Consider the following 15,128-nt stretch of genomic DNA (forward strand, 5'->3'; position numbering starts at 1 on the left):
CTAACTTAAATGCAAGTTAGGATTTTACAAGAGCTATCATTTTAACATATATAACATTTTAACAAGATTTATTTAGAAAAATGAAATATACGGGTGTTCTTAAAATCTTGCCTGATGAATTAATATTCTTGCTCGTTTTTAAGATGGCATGATATTTATAGCTGTGTTTTCCCACAAATTAAAATTGTAGTTATTTTATTGTTATTTAAAGACAGACTACCGTTTTGGACATTAAAATGCTGTAAAATGTTATTTACATGTGTTTACTTTACTTACTTTTGGGTTGTTGTTCTTGGTTCCTGGTCACTTTTGTTTGTGTTTTGTTCAATTTAAATTTTGTAGTGAATAGTGGAAAACTGGACCCATGTATTGTTGCTTGAAGGTGTAATAGTTTATAAATCCATTCAAAATGAACAAATAAAAAAAACAAAACAGCATTAAAACTTTTTTACTTGTGTGAAGATAAAATACTTTTATTTAATTAAGAAAAAGTGTAATTTTTTTCTCCACAAAGTGGTTTTTCATTACTTGTTATAGTAAGTTTACAAATGTAGAGTTAAAAAAAGAAAATGTAGCAGATAAGCAAACTCTACTATTAATAAATACATTAAGATTAAAATATGTCAATAAAATTAGACAAACCCAAATGCACATTACTTTTTTTAAAAACTTTGAATAAAAACTTATTTTAAAATAATAATCTTTATATATATATATATATATATATATATATATATATATATATATATATATATATATAAATTCATTTAATTTAGAACATCCTCCTCCCAGTTTCTATTTTTGTTTTTAAACACGAATAACAAATCCTTCAACCATCTTCTATACAGGTGCGTCTTTATCATCCAAAGTCTGAGCCCCTCCTCCTCAGAACATGCTCTGCCTTTTAAAAATTTTCAGCTTGGTCAGCCATGTAAAGTAAATATAAGTCAGACTCACCAGAAGGTTTTTCAGTGGAAACAACAACGGTGTTACAGAACCAAACACGGCAATCAACACGACTCGAATGATGAAGAAAGGAACATCCTGCAGAGCAACACCGGCTAAACTCAACAAGGAACTGTGAGGAGTTATGATCATCCGGAGGCAGGACAGGAAAGCCAAGATGTAAACTGGGAACACCCAGGCTGAGCAGAACACTGATGACACCCCTGCAACTCGCACCATCTCCACAGTGTCCAACCAGAACATGAAAGTCTCCACAAACACCTCCGACCTCCCATCTTTCTTCCACAGGAAGCGAAGTGGACCCGAGTAGGTCAAAGGGCGTGAGGATGAGGCGTAAAAGTAGCTGACACTGGGTGACCTAGTGCTGAGATTTAACCGACTGGGAGAGTCAGGGAGAGCCTGCTGTGCGATAGAGATGCTGCCGTTTCTGGACACTGTCTGGTTTGGAGGCAAACCGTTCTGACCTCTTTCAGTGTGCAGCTTGTCCGAAACAGTGGTCACCTGCTGCAGGTGGGTGAGAACAGGGCTCGACATGTCAAGATCAGACTCCTCATTGTCAGCTGCAAATGAAAAGACCAGATATTAAAGAATAAAATCTACATAATAATGTTATGGCTATCTAAAATCCAGCTTATACCAAGAGAACTGCGTCTTTTAAACATAGCACAGAAAGTAAGGAAAAATCTGTTTGGTTGATTATTTCTTTGTTTTAGGAATGCTTCTTGGCAATAAATATTACAACATAGAGATGTACAAATTTCTTCCAGAGCACATGCAAATAATTAATATTCTTGACAAGTTCAAGCCTTACATTTGCCCAAGAGCCTGCGAGATCGTATCCTCTCTATGATATCCACACAGATGAGCGAGAAAAGCACCATGGAAATGGGCAGCTCAGGAAAATGGTAGCACTGGCTTTCCCTGTTCTCCTGGACCTGCAGTTCAAGAACAGACAGATCAGGATTAAACCTTTTTCACCAGGAAGCCACCTATAATTAAAAACCAGTTCAATGTCATTTTTCTGTTATGTTTAAGGGTTAGCATTGGTTGTTCTTTATTTTCTGTTGTTGTACATATAGTAGATCTGCTGTTGAAAATGTAGCAGTTTCATTCACATCAATATCCTTAGTGTGGTTCTAATTTACAGTTTTGACTTTGTGGAAAGAAATATCCCTAATCAATATTGTCTAGCCTGGTCAGAAGAATGAAGTCTATCTCAGAAACAGAGCATGTGCTCAGGTGGATGTTTAGGCATTTAACTTGATCGTAGTAAACAGTAAGAAAGACAACATAAACTCTTCATTATGACTTTGAGTTTCAACAACCCAGGTTTTATTAGATTTAACTGTCCCTTCATGACAGATGAGCTGCTGACATCCTTAAAACAAGGTCCAAAAATATTTAAGGTCTTTGGACTCAACCTGCGTTTTATTCTGTTTGTCTCAGTAAGTTTCTTTTTATGCTGTTAAAGTTTGAGTTAATAGTCAACCTGTCAGTTACTGAGTGTCTAAATCAGTCAGCAATGTCTCGTGACGGCATTTTCTTTTACTTCTTTTTTTTTAAAAATTATAATGGTGCTAAAGTCCTTCTCAGTGCTTGGAGAGAAAAATTTGATGTAAACAATTGCGGTTGTCTTTGTGATTTTGAACATGAACAAGTGTGTTTTTAAATAAGATAAATTAATAACACATGATGTACTTTGGTATCAGTACCACAAGAGTTAAAGCAAAGGACGCCTCAGTACACAATGAACCTTAAGAGACAAGGAGAGAAATATATTTTTTTTATATTTGTGGCTTAGTGAGCTGAATTGATGCTCGACAAATAATTACAGGACTTTAAAACCTTTTGTTATGCAAAGGGGGTCATAAATTTGAGCCGAGTCTGAGCCACAAATGGGCTGTTTAGAACTAATATGAGCCTCTTCAGGGACCCAACTGGAGCGTGACGGAACAGAACGTCAACCAGTGCACCTCAGTGTCAGGATCAATCAGTCTCAATGGCTTTACCTTGGAGCTGGCTATTAGAATGGCAAAACATGGGAATGTACACAGGATGAGATACACCAATGCTGTCGGTCTCCTGAAAGACAAATAAAAGAGTTTATCTAATAATGATCATTCAAACATAATTTAATGTTTTGTCGTAATGCTTTGCTTTCTTATCTGGTCATTATCAAGCTCACAGAAGGAAGTGATGCATACTATATAAAACTGCAGCAGCACAAGCTAAAAATTAAACTTCAGCCCATTTAAAGGTTAAATATTACCATTATTGACCAAAGCAAAACAAAACAAAACAAAAAAACACTCGGTGATGTCACAGATAATATACACACTCTAAGTCATTAGCCATCCTCCATCAAAACTGAAATTTATGAAACAGACTTTTTTATTTAAATGTAATTTGTGTTATCCCTTTTATTTTTTAAAAAGAAAGTTTTGCTTAAAGAGTTTATAGAAAAACATAATTTTTTGTATAAACTTGAGAAAATCATAAAAACATAAAAAAAACTAAATATAGCTTCAACCCAATAAAATTACTGTAACTGCCAGGTTCATTTTGCAATCGTGGGGGCTTTTACTTTTTAATTTTGAGCAGTTTAATTCTCACATTACTAAAACAGGACTTTAATTCACCGTATGTCTTAATAATTTGATGTGTTGTTGCAGTTTTGCTACTTTCAGTAACGATTGTCTTAATACAGCCTGATATGCACATACAAGGTATCCATTCATTATGTACTTGGTATGTACCTAAGAAGTATACAATAAGTGCCCTGTACATACTTTGTAAATACCTGGTGAATACCAGGTATGTATCTGGTACATACTGAGCTGTAATTGATAATTACTCATTGGTATAATTGTAATAATTATTTTACATCATTTCAAGATCATTTGGATGCAAACAGAGACAAACAGATAAATCAGCGTGAACTTACTGAACTCACCACTGAGAGATCTCTGCGATGAACCTCCGCTTCTTCAGGGTCATATATTTGAGAGGAACCCACACCAGCAGAGTCACAGAGGTCACGTAGGCAATAGAGCTCGCCACCACAAGCCAGTACGTGGTCACGCTCTGTCCTCCACTGTCAGGCAAGACCCTGGCAAACTGCTCCATGATCACAAAGATGGGCACAATGAGAGCTGCAAACTGCAGCACCTCATACAGGATGAGCTTAACCGTCTTCCCTGAGGGCATGATCCCTGAACACTGGTGGTTGCTGGAAGCTTTGAGCTAAAGGCTTTGACAATCATCTTCCTCAAAACGAGCCAGTTAGGATGTTGGACTCTGCACACTGCTTACTCTGCAATGTGGGCTGTATTGTTTTATTGCTGAGCTAATGAGGTGGTCACGCTCATGTTTTTATAGCCACAGGAAGAAGAAGAACAATCACGTCTCATAATTTCATGGAGAATTTAAAGCTTGAATTGTATACATGTTCTGAAAAAAAGCCGGTTACACTGAGACCATCCCTGTCTTAACAGATGTTTTACAGATGAACAAAAGGCCACATAGGCCACATCTACAAAAAAAAACAACTTTATTTTTGGAGGATGTTAGGATAGCAAAAGAAATGTAAAATAAAACCTCAGTAGCTCCACAGTATATCATCCTTCCTGCAGCAGCTGTGTTCACACAAACACACAGATCTCCATCTAGAGGAGACAACAAGAACAGGTTTTACAGGTGAAAACTTTAAAATGAAAACAGAATACTTTTCAATTAGTTTGTTTTTTTAAATTAGGCCATAGATTTTTCAGCATTCTACCTACACATTATCCAAGTTAAGGTTGTTTTCATATTCCCTTATAGGAAGAAATACTGATATTTCCTAATGTTTATTTGTAGTCAGATACAGTATTGTTATATAACATAAACTATTTAAGGAAACTCACTGCGATGTCATGAAGACCGGTAAAAAGAAACCGTAAAGTAATAAAGAAAATCTTACAATATTTTTCTCATACAAGTGTTGAATGTGTCCTTTGAATTAAGAAAGGACATTAAAAATTTTGTGAATAGCTTCCAGCTATCACGTGTTTATTTACCTACAGAAACAACCTGAGTGACTGAAAATAAGTCAACAACGGCAATGCCCTTTGAAGAGCTGCTAAGGATTGAGAAGTCCAATAATTTTGATGTACTGGTATGTATCTGTGCTCAGATTTGTTGAGTAAAATATGCAAATGAATGTGCATTGTTTTTCATTGAGTGTGGACCAACATTTCAGAACTGCATATTGGTAAATCTGAAAAACTACTGGAGAAAACTGCACCATTTGATGTAATTCAGGAAGACCTTTTCATAGTTTGCAACAAGTGCATTTAAAGGATTCTCACTTTTCGATTTAAGATGTTATAAGAAAATTGTGTCAAATCATTTTTGTTTAACATTTCATAGACAAAAATCTGAATTAAATTCCACTAAGGAATGATGTGCCACAATTACATGGGCAAAATAAGAACACACCTTTTGTAAACTTTTGATTTATAAAGATTTCAATTCTGAGTTTAGTGCATTGGAATCTCTGACCTTCTATGACCTCTGCACTTCCTTACCATAAACATAGATGGCTTTAAAATTGAAACTAAAAAGATGGATGGCCTCTCTTTTATACTGAAACTTTCTACATGCTTGTATGGTTCACCTTGAAGAGTTTTTCTCAATGTTCAGAAGATTTGTTGCTGCAGCAGACACCGGCTCGACCTCTACCTTTAACAATTATCTACATTTCTTTCACTTTCCAGTCTCCTTCAAACTAAAGACCGACAAATCTTCAAAGTGGTCATTTCTCAGGTTCAAGATTGGATATGGTGTCCTTGTTGTACTTTGAAGGAGTTCATAACTTGTGCTGAGTGGAGCTGAAAGAAGCCAGACACTGATGAAGATTCATGGATAAATAATACACATATACAAAACAAAGGCATGCATTTTACTATGTAGACTTGGCCTGGTTTTATTGTGAATACCAATTATTAGATTTGGTTAAAAGAATACATAGAAACAGCAGAGTACAAGTTGAGACAGAACTTTTACAATAACGTTGGTTTAAAACTTAAAAACAGGCAGCATCTCAATCCTGTACAAAAAGAAAAGCTTACATCAGGGCTGCAGTCCAACACAGTGGTGTGTTACGATGTTTCATTTGGATCACATGTGATTAGAAAATGGCTCCTATGTCTCACTGTTTCGTAGTAGCCGCTACTTTGACATTTTTGACCCTCTTTGAACCAACACATTACTATGTTCTTGCTTTAAATTGAAGGCAGCAAAATAATGGCTCACCAGCTTTGACTCAATTACATTTATGATTAAAGCAAATTTTAGAGATCCCACATATCAAACTTAAGTTAGGTGTGTCATACTGTTAAGGTGGTACAGGGATGACAAGATGCAACACATCTGAAACAAGATATTTTAAGAAAAAATGAAAACAATTCTGTCAAACGAGCGCCGAATTTGCCCCAACTGCATTATAGACTTCATTTCCACAACTTCTACATTCCTTCATGAAGCATCCTTCATTGTTATATACACCAGTTTTATTTCATTTCATTAACTTATTGCAATCCTGCCAGTTCTTTTCTAAAGATCAACTCTTTCCCAAAAACTCTTAACATGTTAAAGTCTCAGAACCAGAAATACACTAAGTGCAACATCATACGTAGGATGAGAAGAGGCTACCTGATCTTGAATGACTCAGATGTCTGTTTAAGTTAGAGAAACAGGACTGTGAAGAGTTTTGCTTTTTTTGTGTGCGTGTTATTACATATGCTGACTTTAACTGACCACAATCATAGCAGCCATTTTCAGTTCTCTTTTAATGTTATCACAGGCCTGAGAAAAGAAAGTATGTTGGGATTCAGTCAGTTCTAACTTTAGTCCTACAGTACAATAATCATGTCAATTTAAATATACAACTAAGTTAGGCAGAATATCGCACATCCCTCTCAGTTCTCTGAATACATACATCCTACAAAACTTCCTTTAAATTATAATAAGTATAAATTAGAATGCACTACACTAGAAAAAGGAAAAAAATAACACTTTTCAACAATGATAAAAGAGATGTTTAAAGACACTGGGAGACAGAGGTCTCCCCTTAGAGCCAAGTTGGTGGTGCAAATACAGTATGTTGGCACAGCCCTAATAGCGACAGGGACACTTGCATTTAAACACGATGAACAAATACTCAGGTTGAAGCTTTACAGTTTGAAAAATAAGCAGTATTGCTGAAAAAAAAAGACTTCTTTTTAGATATGTGTGGATAATTACATTTTTAGCTGAACCAGGAGCATGCACCGGCTGCAGACGGACATCCAGAGCTGTGCCAACACACCGTCCACCTACTGAGGTCATCATGTGGCGTCACTACGATATTAGTACAGTTATTTACAAGAGTGACCTGCATGCTTCAGTCCCGCTCATTCCTTTTCCCTTCAGAAAAACAAAGTGGCTTCAGTTCTCAGTACTTCTAAAAGTTTATGACACATGTAGAAGGGAACAGTAAAGTCCTGTTCAAAATTGCCCTGTTTTTTATATTGAAATAAAAAAGTAAACAAAAGTCTGCACCTCTTTCTGTGGCATGATTAGCAATGCAGTTTGTTTTAGGGAATTAAGTGACCGTGGCACAATGTGGATTTATTTTAGTGTCAAGCTAGTAGTGCAGCCATGTTTGACCATCTGCTTGTAGTGTCTGTGTGTGTGTGTTGCTTCAGTGTTAGCATTAAGGGCGTTAAGGGCGGTGAGAAGGAATGTCTGCATATTTGACACAATACAACCAATATATGGGTTGTGTGGCAAGTTACGCTTGTTTACTCCAACTGGCAAAGTCTGCGAAAAACAGGACTGCCATTGCCTAATATTTAAAATAAAACTTAGTAATTTGGTACCAATAACCAAATATTTCAAGAACAAGTAAAACAATTTATGTGTTAATTGAGTCTACAAGTATGATTCCATATGAGAAAAAAAACATCTGAATTATCTTTCTTTAGCATGACTATCTAAACCTTTGTTTAGTACAAATCATGTAGATTTTTGCAAAACCTTTGGGGTAAGTTATTAAAGAAAAAAAAAACAAAAAAAAAACAATTAAATAAAATGTTTCCACAAAATGTTTAGACTAAAGTTAAGTAATAAATGTCAAATCTTGTAGATAAAAGTGGATAAAGTATATAGTTTAGTAAAATCCAGGTGGTGTGTGCAGTACAACTGAAAGCTGCAGTATGTCTTGATGTCTAGGTGAGAAAAACATAAAAAGGGTAAAAATGTGCAAATACAATTATGTACACTTTAAGACTGTTTCTCAGTACTTCAAGTCAAAACATCATGAACCATTTTAACCTGTAGACAGAAGTAACTGTATCTTTATGTGTATATCTGCCAAACAAAAACCACAAAGTGCACCGAATCCCAGTGTTGACCTACTCTGTTTGCAAATTTTAAATCATCTGTTACCTCATAATAATAAAAAATTAGAACTATTTAACTGAATGTGGTTCGTGTGTTTTTTTTTTTCTTTACTGTAGGATAATTCTGGATGCCCTATAGTAAAGCTTTTTCTGAGTAGGGGGCCTGTTGGGCTTCTGAAGGAGGTGCTAAGCTTGTGCCAGAGGGGGCGCTGTAGTTTGCCGTCTGCGTCATGCCTGCGGGTGTTGTGCATGGTGGGGGGCCTGCGGCGCTGGCTGGATTTGGGTAGGACTGAACATCTGCTGGGGGCATGGAGCCGGGAGGTGCGGTGTAAACCGGCGGCTGGCCCATGTACATGTGGGCGTCACTGTGGAGTGTATGGATAAAGTTCTTAATACAATAAAACCAGTAAAACAAAATTAAATTAAAAAAAAATTAAAAATCACAATCAAAAAAAGGTAGAAACGAAGATATAAAGTTTTGACAGCTCTGTTCTTATTTAATGACACAATCTGTCGTAGAAAGAACTCCACATATAAGAAATTAACAGGAAAAAAAAGAAACTGCTACTGAACTAATTTTGAGTTATGGAGTCATTTAGTTCCTGCCTTTATCATTACATTTTATTGCTTACTTTTGGGGGCTTTAAATGACCTTACTCATAACTACATGTGTGATTTACTGCCCTATTTTGTGCCGTTTCAGCCACTGAGACCTACAGATGGAGCTCTGCTGGTTACTCCCAGAGCAGTCTGTAGCACAGAGCGAACACTTTGAGAAATGTCTCATTCTTTTTGCCCATCAAACTCATTATAACGACTCCTTGTTGTGTTACTGTACTTAAATCTCATTTTAATTACATTTTAAAAAATGGTTTTGTTTTGTAAAGCAGATTCAGTTGTTATTAAAAAAATATTGTGATCATCATTTCTATTCATAGCTGTCACTATACTCAAACTATTTAGGTTTTTCTGGAAAACAGCCCAGCCAAACGGGATGGTTTGTGTTATTTTATGATATCAAAAAATGAAAAGATAGATAATTTTGAGTTGTGAGAAACAACTATTTAAAAATCAGAACTATGCTAACTTTGTTTGAACTAGTGGAAAACATACAGCATTACACACAAATCAAACAACAGCACATCAAAAACCAAAGAAAAGGCATCGGAAATAATGATTCTCAAATACACTGTAATGCCTACAAAAATCTACCTAAGATTTGAGGCTGTAAGGAATAGAAACTTAATTTGAGAACCAGTTGAATACAGTAAGAGCCCAAACTTAAAATGATCGAATGAGACTGACAAAGAAAAAGAACTCCAAATAAAAGATTAAAGCAAAACGTCTTTCCATCAAGTACACAATACACCAAAGAGATAAAAAATGACAAACATTAATGTCAACAACATTTAATATTTTAGTGCATTAAGAAAGCAAGAAATGTGGTAATGTAAAACTGACCTGGGAGCTGGCTGAGCAGGAATTGCAGTTCCAGGAGGAAGCTGCTCCACAGGAACAGTATAACCTTGAACCCCAGTACTGCTCATGGCATATGAACCTGATGCAGGCTGACCAGGGTAGACCTGCAGCCACAAACAAACACACATAACACACACGTGCACTTTATGAGCTACCGAGTCTGTGGATTAAATTGCAACCACTTTTTCCAATCCCTGTAACATGCATTTTTGTAAAACCAAAGTCAAGAATCAGTATGTCTAACAACATGCTGACATGTTCAAACCAGACCCACGATGAACAGACTTTACCTGCTGCGCCACACTGGCAGGCTGCTGCATGTAGTACTGCTGGCTCTGCAGCTTGGCATACATGGCATAAACTGGATCTTCATTCATCAGCTTTGCATACAGAGACAAAGCTTCCATCACCTTGACGTTCAGCTCTGACAGCTCAGAGTGCTTCCTGAGAACACAGACCCAAACATTCAGAAGTTAGCACGCTCTCAGTCAGTATATTTAACTACATCTGATACATGCCTATTATCTACTTATTATCATCTTTACATACTCAATACATTTTATTTTTGGTTTAGATGATTTCATGGTTTCCACTGAGCTAAACACATCACAACACCAGTGTACCTGTCTATATCCTCCAACTTCTGGTCAATAAGGGGTCCCATTTGATTACAGGCACCTGATGAAGAACAAAAATATTGTTATTTCTAAAAAAAAAAAACAGTTCATATTTGTAACTATATAGCTTTTCATAGATTTTTTTTTTATGTTGAATTCAGTTTACCTTCCAGCTGTAGTAGCTCAATGCTGTCTGACTGGTTGTCTGTTGGATCTGCACTTTGGATCATCTGCAGTAACTGGTCCATTTTGTCCTAAAAGGGTTCGTGATGAGTAAACAAACATCATCCAGAGAGAAACGTTTTATCCAATTACTATTCTAAAACAACAAAATATAGACTGTGATTGTCAATACTTCTGATTTCACGAATTACAGAAGTAGTTAAAGAATTTGAAATCTTAACGTATCACAGCTACATTAAAAATGACCTTTGTTCTGGTCATAGAAAGGTATTTACCTCATCTATATATACAGGCTCCTGTTCAGGCTCTATGGTTTCCACCTGGATGTCCTCACTGAACTGTACTGTCTTCTTCTCTGTCTTCACTGCAGATTTCCGAGTAACAGCAGATGTGGCAGCAGATAAACAAAGCAAGATACCAGCAATCAGTTACACGTGTAACAGAGGCAAAGATAATAATTTTATAAATAGATTTCATGATAAAGTTTTTTTCCATTTCCGGATCCATACATACATCTTCCTCATGACTAAATGGATTAAATGCGCACTCACTCATCTCGGGCTCTGCAGTGAGATCAGCGGTGACAAAGTTGGAGGGGAACAACCCGACACCCTGGTATGTTTCTCCTTTCCACCAGTTGGGGTCACTAAGACACAATCAGAATCAAAACAGTTAATGTGACAGATGTGACACTGTGATATACACTGTGAATACAGCATACATTTCAAGATTATTTTTTATTTAACAATTATTTAAAAATTCATCCACCTCATATATATTTGTGTAAAGGTTCACCTGTCGTCCAGGATGGTGATGATTTCTCCTGACTTAAATGTGAGCTCATTGTCCTCCGCAGCTTCGAAGTCGTAGATGGCTCGGACTTTTCTGCCATCGGACTTGTGTGTAGAAAGCAGGCTGGACGTGCTCGGGTAGAGGCTCGACAAGGAGGTCTGCGGCTGCTGACGTTGCTCCTTCAGTGACAACTCAATAGCTGCATACAGCGGGGACAAACGTGACCATTTGTGTTTTGTCTTTAATGGATTTGAACATCTGTAACTCGCTAGTCTAGTTCAAATGAGAAAAGCTAATAAAGAATGAATAAAATGACTAAATGGGCAGGTTTTAACTGCATATCTACAGTCACATCTGATAGCCGAAAATCTTCTGTGGCCAGCTCAGTCATTTGCAGACACTGGCTCATGTCTGATCATTCGCTTAAAGCCTTTTTACCTTTGGCCAAGTCTTCTTCTTCCTTTTTGTTTGTGGAGGTGGCGGGATCCTTCGCCACTAATGCGGGGCTTGCTTTTGCTTGCTCTGCAGCCTGTGAGAAGATAAGCAGCCATTAGACAAACATATGCATGACTGAGGAATAGAAAAAGTGAGCTTGGGTCAAATTTTTAACATTAGTTTAAATTACAAACGGAGACAGTTGGAACTGAAGGCACAGTTAAAAAAAAAAAAAAGGTATGATCCTCCACATTAGAAATAAACCTACCTGGGAGCCCACTGCAGGGAAGGTCACACCTTGCTCACGTAAATTCTTGATCATTGCTGAGATCAGACTGAGCTGCGGGTCCTTGCGGAAGTCCTCTGCCCACTCCACCATCAGGGCCTTCAGCTTCTCACACACTTTTGGGTGACCCTGGATTTAGATATATTCAAATTAATGACCCACTGTGGAGACGAACAATTCTTGCACAATGATTAACATATAAAAAAAATGGCTACATACTTTGTTTAAGACGTTACTGACTTCACTGGCAAACTCTCGGGAGCACACCTCCAAGTGAAAGATTTTCCCACAGTTTGAGACACAAGCACCAAGAAGCTGTAAGGAAAAAAGAAATGGTGAATGCGTGCAGCTCGTCATTAAACAGCTGCAGCTCATACAACAAACATGGAAATTTTATCCGTTAAGTAAAGTTCCAGTTGTATAATAAACATGGGATTAAAGAACAGGCTCTCGGCTTTATCTTAAGGCTCAAAAAGTATGGACTTGCAAACACCGATGCAGGTTAAATAAAGAACAAGGTGGGCAATGGTTCTCATGCCATTATCTTATGGTTATTTGTTCTTTTAAAAAAATTCAGGCCTTTACTGCAGTCATCTTCAGTTGCTGCTTAGTGTGTTAGTTCTCTTTGTTGCGTCAGATTTAAATCAGGTGCACAAAAGAGCAACCTGAGAAAAAACAAACAAAACTCACTATTGCTAACAACCTAGAACACATCTACAGATTCAGATCCCGTAATAAAACAGAAAAGATTCTAGCTGATTGAAAGCACCCACTTTTTCCTGCCCTCAGGTAAAAAGTACTGCTACCCAGCTCTTTCAATAAACTGGACCAAACAGTCCTTCATACAAAGAGCAATTAGTTGTTGTTTTTTTTAAATTTGAAAGAAAATTATTATTCTTCATTCTGTTTTTTTCTGCTCAGCATGCGAGTACAAAAGAAACCCTTCATGCTTCTCTTATGAGATGTTTGAATTTAAATGGTATAATTTCTCTGTAAACATTTAACATGGATGACCTCTGTGCATTACTGAGTACCATGCCTTGAGGCTTTGCATTCTAGTGGAAAGTCGTTGATGCTGTTAAAATGAAGCGTTTTAAATCTTGTATAAAACGTGACTGTTTTAAGAATTCTTTCACCCTTTTTTTCCCCCACTCTATCTTATGTTAATAAGGAGATAATGTGCTTTTATTTTGCTTTAGGTTATGTAAATGTAAAATGATCTGTCTTTTAAAAAAAATACTATATTATAACTTTGTCTCCAGATGTTAGGCGTTATGTTTTTTGGGTTTTTTCTATTATGAGCAGCTCCAGGCCACCTTATCTCTTCCTGTCATTTTGGTACAGACTGATTATAGTTTTACGCGTCCAAAGAACAATGTTTCAGAAATGATCTGACTCTTTAAGAGGTTTACTGGCAAAGTCTGGTTTGGAATTTCTATTTCAGAGGTTTCTGAAAGATCTTCACCTTGTTGTGAACCGTCTTTATTTGCTCTCACAAAACTTTAATTTCACAATAGATGTGAATTTTGTTACATCCACCTTCTGGAAAGAAAGCTTCCAAATTTAGATGCCATAAATGAAGTCAACCTTGTTTAATTTACTTTTTTAATTTGGGGAGACATAGAAACATAGGTATCAAAAAGCTTTTGAGTGATTATTTTAAAGATAGTCCTATGTTGATATAGGGAGATATAATAGCTTTAATTTCAAAACCCTTCCTTCAACCTGGATGTGTATAGCCTCAAATTAAAGTTGAGAGTCTACACTTTAGGCAGATATTCCCTGTAATTTCATTGTGTTTTTGTAAACAGTAAAAATAGCAAACATTGTATCAGCCTCCAAATATTTCCGGACCAAACTGTATACACAACATGTCTGTTTGTTTTCAGCCTGCTTACGGTCAGTGCCTGCATGGCTACGTGGGGATCCTTGTGGTTCACTCTTCTCATTATAGAGCGAAGACATTCTTTTGGCCTGGAACAGAAGAGCAGAACCCAAGAGTCTCAAGAAATGAACTGCAAGCTAACGAACAATCAAGCTCTGTTCACTGAGATATTATTTTGTAGAGGGATTTTTAAAAACTGTGTTTGTTCGAATTTCATCTCTAACTACAGCTGACGTGTTTAAACATGCCAAACTGTTAGAAAAAAGTAAAATTTGTATGTGTGACGTTTAGAAGCGAAGAAGCTTGAGATACCCAGTGCGGGACTGTCCTATCTTATCACATATATCCAGGATGAGGCCCCAGTCCTCAGCTGTGTTCATCTCACTGGTTGCTTTCTCTGTAGGAAAAAAACAACAACATTAAACATAAGCAGAAATGTTACAAACGGGAGAAACACATTTTGAAATACTATATTTAACAACAAATGCAAAAGGATAACAACTGTCCAAAGAAATTAGGTTTTTAAAAGTAATAATAGTTTAAGAAGAACACAAATAGTTGCAAGCTCTGTGCGTAGCTTCTAGTTCCATGAGTATATTTTAATATAAATATTCCTGTGTCTAACCTGTATAAAAACAAACATTATGAATCTTTGCAAATGAGCATAAACATAACAGATAAATTATTTAAAACATAACAAAAGCTTTTAAAAGGGTAAATGTTAGTGTTGTCCAACAATTTAAAAAACATTTTTATAAAAACTGTAGCATGAAAATTTAAAGAGAAATGTAAAGTGAAGACTTTATTTCAGCGTTGTTGGGACTTTTATTAGCTGTGTATATTTGTTCGATGTCTATTGCTGTTTTTGAACATTAATTTTAAGTCGAATGAGTGTGGTTAAGCGGTACAATTAAGATTTTATTCAAACAAAATCTAAAAAAATACTAAAGACAATAAACAAATACCAGCTACTTTTAAATAGAACACCAAGAATTGAGCCAACTAAGAGGATCATTAATAAAAAGCAGGGTATGATGGCTGCTAATTATTCAGTCCAAACA

At 36.3% G+C, this 15,128-nt stretch overlaps 2 protein-coding genes across 2 annotated transcripts in view; both read right to left on the reverse strand.

The window, feature by feature from the left end:
- Positions 1–765: 765 nt before the first annotated feature.
- Positions 766–4,264, reverse strand: si:dkey-32m20.1 (transmembrane protein 236). Its single transcript, XM_017410903.3, has 4 exons — positions 3,920–4,264; positions 2,976–3,048; positions 1,778–1,901; positions 766–1,526 (listed from the first exon to the last, which is right to left on the reverse strand). The coding sequence occupies exons 1-4, from the start codon at positions 4,171–4,173 to the stop codon at positions 886–888; spliced, it is 1,092 nt and encodes a 363-aa protein (XP_017266392.1). The 5' UTR covers positions 4,174–4,264; the 3' UTR covers positions 766–885.
- Positions 4,265–5,906: 1,642 nt separating this feature from the next.
- The window catches only part of LOC108232972 (signal transducing adaptor molecule (SH3 domain and ITAM motif) 1), a 36,763-nt gene continuing 27,541 nt past the window's right edge, over positions 5,907–15,128 (reverse strand). Inside the window, exons 11-23 of the mRNA XM_017411138.3 lie at positions 14,380–14,464; positions 14,081–14,156; positions 12,402–12,497; positions 12,165–12,311; positions 11,900–11,990; positions 11,465–11,660; positions 11,221–11,315; positions 10,945–11,033; positions 10,653–10,740; positions 10,493–10,547; positions 10,160–10,313; positions 9,852–9,973; positions 5,907–8,755 (exon numbers count right to left, since the gene is read on the reverse strand). Of these exons, the coding sequence (XP_017266627.2) occupies positions 8,524–8,755; positions 9,852–9,973; positions 10,160–10,313; positions 10,493–10,547; positions 10,653–10,740; positions 10,945–11,033; positions 11,221–11,315; positions 11,465–11,660; positions 11,900–11,990; positions 12,165–12,311; positions 12,402–12,497; positions 14,081–14,156; positions 14,380–14,464 (1,526 nt within the window). The 3' untranslated portion in view covers positions 5,907–8,523. The remainder of the gene's footprint in view (positions 8,756–9,851; positions 9,974–10,159; positions 10,314–10,492; positions 10,548–10,652; positions 10,741–10,944; positions 11,034–11,220; positions 11,316–11,464; positions 11,661–11,899; positions 11,991–12,164; positions 12,312–12,401; positions 12,498–14,080; positions 14,157–14,379; positions 14,465–15,128) is intronic.

The sequence above is a fragment of the Kryptolebias marmoratus genome, linkage group LG20 (genome assembly GCF_001649575.2).
Source record: "Kryptolebias marmoratus isolate JLee-2015 linkage group LG20, ASM164957v2, whole genome shotgun sequence".
Classification (NCBI taxonomy): domain Eukaryota; kingdom Metazoa; phylum Chordata; class Actinopteri; order Cyprinodontiformes; family Rivulidae; genus Kryptolebias; species Kryptolebias marmoratus.

Bases quoted from the DNA above. Each gene is read 5' to 3' on its own strand.
- si:dkey-32m20.1 (XM_017410903.3), bottom strand. From the start codon at position 4,173: ATGCCCTCAGGGAAGACGGTTAAGCTCATCCTGTATGAGGTGCTGCAG. The intron at 1,902-2,975 runs GTAAAGCCATTG...CTTGAACTGCAG, and splicing joins TTCTAATAGCCAGCTCCAAG to GTCCAGGAGAACAGGGAAAG. The intron at 1,527-1,777 runs GTAAGGCTTGAA...TTTCATTTGCAG, and splicing joins TCGCAGGCTCTTGGGCAAAT to CTGACAATGAGGAGTCTGAT.